Genomic DNA, 7219 nt, shown 5'->3' with positions numbered 1-7219 from the left:
CAATCTCAATACCAACATACTCTTATATTGGTATTCAACCCAATGCAATGCCAAGACTCCCAATGCAAACATCCAAGCGAACCGTAAGGGGCACTAGATGCACTTACACTAACCCTAACCCTACAAAAAATGTGTAACAATAACTATAGATCGGTGTTACAAACATGATGATTAGGCATACTACACATATTCAAGCATAGAAACAGCCATATCATCACTCAAATCCATTGATTTCACACCAAAATGACCTAAACTAGGGTTAGCATACAATTATAGAATGCCACCAAATTAGACGATCCCTACCAACCAAAAAGAAGAGAGTGAGTTAGGTACCTTGAGTGATGAAATTGGGCTCGATCCACGGGATAAAACTCAAGCAGTGAAGATGGATTTGGTGAAGGCAAGAATGGGGGAAAGAGAGGGGAGGGGAGCTCAGTTCGGGGAAGAGCGGGATTTGGGGATGAATGGGTGTCTGGTGGGACCCACCAAACCACCAACAACTCACTTATCCAAAGTAATTACCCTACCGCCATCCACGCCAACAAGCAGACGGCACCATCCGCGTTGGCCGGCTCCCTATCGCCGGAGGCAATGGTGGTAGCCTGTGTTAGCCTAGTGCCACATCAGGTGGCGGTAGGAAAAGGATTAGATCGAAAAAAAATCATGTTAGGGTCGAATCCGGTTTAACTTCATCAAAAAGGTCAAAACGGTGAATTTGTCCGCGGCCAGCTACTCGCAGAAAACAATAGCCAGGCCAGGACGGCCATAGTACCGAGGAAGAAACTGTAGAAACTTTTATTCCAAATCTGTCCTCCATCACAACCACAAACACTCGATGATAACTTGTCCGATGAGAATACAAAGGCTTATCTGGCCACAAAGGCATTTTACATCACATCCAGGGCCAAAAGCACTACATTACAGTAAGTAAATAAGCAACAGAGCTTGAGTAACTAACTCTGGTTGCACAGCTTAACCACAAAGCGGTGTTCTTAAGGGATTTCTGTACATAGCCCAGAAGTATACGGATTCACCGGTAATTTCGGTAAATCGGGCTGTACATGCAGCTCTCTGCATACTTGACCAGGTCCTTTGGCCGGGGGCGCCTACTCGCCAAACCTACAGGTGAAACGAATTGATGGTGAGCAAAGACGATAATAAGCATTTATTATATTTAACTTAAGAACATTGGCACGTATGGTGGCTGACCAAGTTCATATGCCTTTGCCGCAACGTTGGCCGCAATGTGAGCAGAGATCTTTCTGATATTTGAGAATGGAGGGTAAATGAGCCCCTTGTCAAAATTCTCCTGCGTGACCTGCTGGGCCAGAGCCTCCGCTGTTCCAGGAAAGGAATGGATCAAATTCAGCTTGCTGGGTTAGCACATAGGATTTGAAGAAGACCTAAAGTATGCATATATCAGTTTCATGTTAATTCAAAAGAAATACGGAGTACTAGTTATTCTAAAATTTGTACACGGTGGAGAGAATTATTGCAAGAAAAAAAACAATCGCTTGTTGACAAGAATGCCTTGTTTACTTCTTACCACATCTTCTTTGACTGATTTAAGCTCATGCAGGTGACAATGTAAATACATATTTACAGTTAATAATAAGTGATATGTTGCACATTAGCTATCCCGGGGAGTACTTACAGGCTGCAAGAAGCATGTCATCATGCACACGGATTGCCCCAGACATCACCACCCCAAGGCCAAACCCTGGAAAGATATATGCATTGTTTGCCTGTAACCAGGACCGATATCAAAAAGTTTAGGTCAGACCATTTGAAGCAGATAAAATCTCTGAATGAACGGTTTTCGCTGTTCAAACCTGGCCAGGCACATGTATCTTGCCATTGTACTCCACTGGATCAAATGGGCTTCCAGTTGCAAACACTGCTCGACCCTGTTAAGTCAGTCAGTTAGCACAGAAAAGCCGGCACTGACAATAATGCCTAGCTCTATCAGTAAGACAACGGTTTTTCGAGTATCAAAGCAAGTTGACTGCTGATACAGATCATTACCTTGCTCCATGTGTAAGCTTGTTCAGCAGTGCACTCAGCCTGCGACGTTGGGTTGGACAGCGCAAGAATGATAGGCATCTACAATTATTTTATTTTTTTACAGAACACCATTATCTGCTAACTTCATTGTTCAAAAGACAAAAGTAACAAGTTAGCACGATGGAAGTTACCTCATTAAATGAGGAAATGGCTTCAACAACCTCTTGTGTGAAAGTTTGCCCCTTTCCAGATGTGCCAATCAACACTGTTGGTTTGATAGCCTGGAAAGTCAGAAGACAAACTTGGGTCAGAAGAGAAGCTTGTAAAGATGCAGGTGACTGAGAACAACTAAGGTAAACCCATAAGATTATTCTTTTCCAAAAGTGTACTCATACATTCACTGCATCTAAGAGATTGCTGACATGCTCATGCTCATGAGCCCATGGTTTCTTGAAGTGTTGAAGAGACTCCTTTCGCGCACTGACTATCAGGCCCTGTCAAGTGTTGAAGGGGTTAGCAAGTGAATGCACTGAAATTCTGGGCAAAAATACTGGAAGGGATATTCCTAGATTCTAAACCTTTGAATCAACAAGCCAGATTTTCTTGCGGCATTCATCTATTGGTTTTTTTGTCTGCACAGGCAACAGTTATTAGACAGTCTAGATTCATGACATGTGTGCACAAGCTGCAAATGACAGTAAAACCCAAGATAAAAAAGATGCACCACCTGTCTTGACATCTCAAGAGCTATAAGTTCTGCAATACCTGTCCCAGCCTGCAAGCACCAGAGCAGATATATTGGTTTGTGGAGAAAATATGGTACACAGCCTCCAATAAATCCACGAATAGAAACTTAAACTTAACGAAATTAATATTTATATTTATTAGAACCATAAAATAAAGGAGAACTAATCAGATAAAATTGGAGTGATGCAGTATTTTAAGTTTTTTTAATGCAAAACTGCAAATAGCTGGCACAAACATAAAATTGTGTAGTCAAATAAGGGACACATTCACTATTCTGAATTGTGCACTTTGTAATTTGGAGAATTTAGCTAATCAAGATGTACAGTTCAGCTATGTCTAAAAATTACTGGTGGGAAAAGACAAATACCCTAACAACTTAGGAAACATTGGAGGCCAAAGAAACCAAGAGTGATCCCTTAGTGTGAACTAAAAGTAATGATATGTCAGAACAAGAAAGCTCAAAGAGACCTCTCCAGCTCCCAAGAACAGATAGGTATGCTCTGCTAATGTACCGCCGACTAATTTCAGTGCTGCAACAAGCCCGGCAAGGACCACCGAAGCTGTTCCCTGCAATATGTTAAACAGTAAGTCAACATTAGTACCTTCAAATAAGCCTCAACCCCCAGTTAACATTTGTACAGACAACAAAAATAAAGGGCAACTCCATGCCACATTTAATCATATTTTATAAATACTGCATTTACAATTTACTGTATCACAACCAAGATAGCAGTCATTTCAGTTACAGTACCTGAATGTCATCATTGAATACAAGGTGGGTTGTTCCGTATCTTGCAAGAAGATCAAAGGCATTGTGATTTGCAAAATCCTCAAACTGCATGATAAGAAGGCATTAACTCGTTATAATAAATATGAGGCAAGTCACTTCGCACCAGCATGTATTTTCTGCTCCCAAACTTTGTTCCAAATATAGCTTTTCTTAGCATGTCGGGTACCTGAATGAGAACTTTCTCCCCATAGTTTTGCTTCACAGCAGCCATAAATTCATGCAGAAAATCAGCATACTCCTGATAGGACAAAAAAGAGCAATTAAGTATTTCAGGTGGTGACTAGAATGAGTTAATACAGGCAGAAGAGAATGTCGTCGTCCAACCTGGCCAGTGGCCCTTCTTTGCCTCAAGCCAATGTAAAATTCATCCTTCAGAAGCTCCTCGTTATTTGTACCAACATCCAATGTGATTGGCAAGCACTTCAGGAATACCAATAACATGTTAGTTCATGCAACCAAGAAACGGCAGTCTGAGAAAAAAAGGTAGGTATAGTTGACAACTTACAGCAGATGGACGAACCCCTCCCAGAGCAGTGTAAAGGGAAAGCTTACCAACAGGAATCCCCATTCCCTGCATATAAAATATTGCATTCAGCACAAGAGCTTGAGAGGCAGTTCACCATATATTTTTCTTTACAAGTGCGCCCCCATAAGGCCTAGAGCTGGAAGAGATAGGAACAAGTCGGCGAACATCACAAATTTTCAAGACACATAAAGGGAAAATACCTGGCATCCAAGATCTCCAAGCCCCAAAATACGTTCACCGTCAGTAACGACAATAACCTGAATGCTCCTCTCAGGCCAGTTCTTCAGCACCTCAAGGATCTTTCCCCTACACAGACAGCAAAATTCTATATGAACATGAACAGTAGATTGAACCTCAACGAACAAATCCATGAAGCAAAACTTACTTCTCTTTCAAGCTGATGTATAGACCCTGTGGACGACTAAATATAGACCCATACTTTTGGCAGGCCTCACCAACAGTTGGAGTGTACACAATAGGAAGCAGCTCCTCAACATTGTCAATGAGGAGCTTGTAGAAAAGCCTCTCATTCCCCTCCTGCAATATGAATTCAAATAACAGTGTAACACAAAGTAGATCGCTCAAATCAGCTACACCATACTATAGAAGCTATGAAAAAATGGTGAACAGTTACTTGAAGGTCCATCATAGCCATATAACGCTGCAGAGGTAGCTGGTACTGGCGGATATTATGCATGATCTTCCTCTCCTGATAATATCAGAGTGCACTGAATCAGAGATGAGCCCACACATGAAATTAAGAATCGACGATTTTCAGACCTGGAGCTCCTGGGATATGACTATTGGTGGCAAAAGGCCACGAAGGTAGTGTGTTTCGCGCTCCTTCTCTGTGAAGGCAAGCCCCTTGTTGTAGCGTGGATCCCTCAGCAAATTGTAACCGCTGCCACACACCAAACAAGTCAGAATTCCCATTTGAGCATATATATAGCCACTAATTTCGCCTTCCGTACGGATGAACATGCATTTCCATTGGTAAGTGACTCCAATTCTATCATGTCAGTTTTATGATATTAGGCGAAGTACTATTGTCTAGTGTCAACTACGACGTACTTAAGACCAAATCAGTTTGGCGACCTCAGGTATACAAAATCGAAACATATCACAGTTTCATATGAAAACACGAAGCATCATGTTTTAAAACCTTTTCCCTGTCAATTGTCGTCAGTAACCACCTAGTAGGATAAAAAACACCAGTAACTATTCCTTCAGCAGATTTTGTTAGGACTTGTCTATTTCTAAGTTGCATGACTTTTTATTTCACCCTAGTCATCTTTTGAAGCATCCGACCATCATACATAACTTTAAGAGTAAAATTGCAACTGCGCTTTTCTCTTCTGAAATTGCACACTTTCAAGTTCAATACTGCGATATTAGGTGACTGAAATTTCTGAAAAGTTGGCAACTGAGAATTGATTAAACTGTCCGAAATTCCGATAACCAGAAGACACAAAACGCCATAACCTCCTACTAAATCGTTTGTCTCAGGGAAGAAACAGAAACACCTACCTAGCGGATCAGAAAGCTTATCCTTAAAAATGAACCAAGCGAAGAAACCCTCCGACTCGGACGCTCACCTCGCGACGGAGACGGTCCACGGCGTGACGAGCTGCTCCTCGGTGGCGCGGTCCTCGCCGTAGGTGTCCTCGACGCCGCCGCCCACCGTGGCCGCGTCGTCCATGTCCAGCACGCACGGCGCCCCGCATCCCCGTATCTCCTTCATGGTGCTCTCCATCTCCCCCTTCGCCCCAGACTCCGCCGATGCCACGAACCCCCTCCTACCAGCGTGCCACCACCTCGCCGCCGCCGCCGCTAGCCCCCTCCGCGTTTCCCCGCACAGGTGGCACCCGCAGCAACCCCTCCGCGCACCGCTTGAGCTGCTCCCCTGGTATCGCCACTGCCACTGCCGCGCTAGTAGCTGGTGATGGAGCAATGGTGTATAATATCAAAGGTGGTGGTGCGGTTAGCCGGGAGCAAATATATTATCGTCGATCGACCCAAGGCAGCAATTAGGGGTGGACCGAAGGAGGGGGCGGGGGAGTGGGGGATTACCGGGAGGAAGCGGGCGCGCATGGCCGCTGCCGAGCGGGCCCCGCCGGCCACCGCCCTGACAGCGACGGCGAGGCGCCTCGCCCCGGCGGCGGAAGGGGTGGAGCGGGGAGGAGGGAAACAAGTGGAAGCTTGAAACGTGGTTGGTTTGCGTCTGCTTTGCCTCGCGCCGTTTGGTTGTGCCACGAATCGAGGTTTTCGGTAAATGATCCCTGCAAAAATGGGTTTTGGTAAATGATCTGCTTTTTTTTTTTTGGCTGTGAAATGATCTGATTTTACACTTTTTTTTTTTTATAAACTCAGCCGTTATGGTACTGTTTTTGGCACGTTTTCTGTTATTATTTTTAACACATTACAATCAAAACTACTCACATACACGAACATACAATCATTCTATAAACACACACATCTACATCCTACTTCATGCTTTCTATTGCTAGGATGGATAGGTTATGCTTTTTTTTAATAGAGGTTTAAGCTACAAGTAACGTGTTTTTGTATTTGTTTTTGATGAATCCACATTATCTGTAAAGCGAGTCTTACACAAGATCGAATAAAAGCACGAGTAGAAGCAAGCATTGATCAATTCAAGAAATTGGGAGATCTTGTTCAGAGCTATGGCTAGTTGGGCTAGGTTTGAGTAGTTGCTTTAGTTTTCTTATAGCGTGATGTGTACCGTGGTTGAGGTTGGAAGACCTTCTTCGAAGCTATGGTTGGATGTGCTAGGCGCGAGTATATTTGGCTATATCTCAGATCAGGCAGGACTCTTGGCTAGGCCAAAAAGATTTCGATGTCCGCAGGACAGGTTCAATCTCATCTTGACACGACAAATTTCTACATTTCCAAGACCCGAGTCTGGCCGAGGCAAAGTCCAAGAAAACGAAGCATGGCCGACGTCCTCACATAAGCAATAAAAAATTATGTCCAACAGAAGCAATAAAACAACAAAAACAACAAAACATATGCATATATATCACTTATCAGCGGTATAACTGCATTACAACACAAGTTTTACATCAAACAACAACAAATAGCAGTACTAAAAAGACAACAAAACAACAACAGAACATCGCTAGTTTTTGATA

General features: G+C 43.3%; 1 protein-coding gene across 1 annotated transcript; it reads right to left on the bottom strand.

Annotated features, from left to right (window-relative positions):
- Positions 1–769: 769 nt before the first annotated feature.
- Positions 770–6102, bottom strand: LOC123444313 (NADP-dependent malic enzyme). Its single transcript, XM_045120998.1, has 19 exons — positions 5663–6102; positions 4848–4968; positions 4702–4776; positions 4453–4604; positions 4268–4373; positions 4047–4112; positions 3866–3961; positions 3708–3779; positions 3503–3586; positions 3220–3318; positions 2732–2779; positions 2583–2636; positions 2400–2498; positions 2196–2285; positions 2026–2103; positions 1833–1907; positions 1655–1745; positions 1210–1338; positions 770–1119 (listed from the first exon to the last, which is right to left on the bottom strand). The coding sequence occupies exons 1-19, from the start codon at positions 5818–5820 to the stop codon at positions 1031–1033; spliced, it is 1782 nt and encodes a 593-aa protein (XP_044976933.1). The 5' UTR covers positions 5821–6102; the 3' UTR covers positions 770–1030.
- Between the last annotated feature and the right edge of the window lie 1117 nt (positions 6103–7219).

Source organism: Hordeum vulgare, chromosome 3H, assembly GCF_904849725.1.
Source record: "Hordeum vulgare subsp. vulgare chromosome 3H, MorexV3_pseudomolecules_assembly, whole genome shotgun sequence".
In the NCBI taxonomy this organism is placed as follows: domain Eukaryota; kingdom Viridiplantae; phylum Streptophyta; class Magnoliopsida; order Poales; family Poaceae; genus Hordeum; species Hordeum vulgare.
Note: the sequence above shows the minus strand (reverse complement) of the source record. Positions and strands in the feature narration are given on the sequence as shown.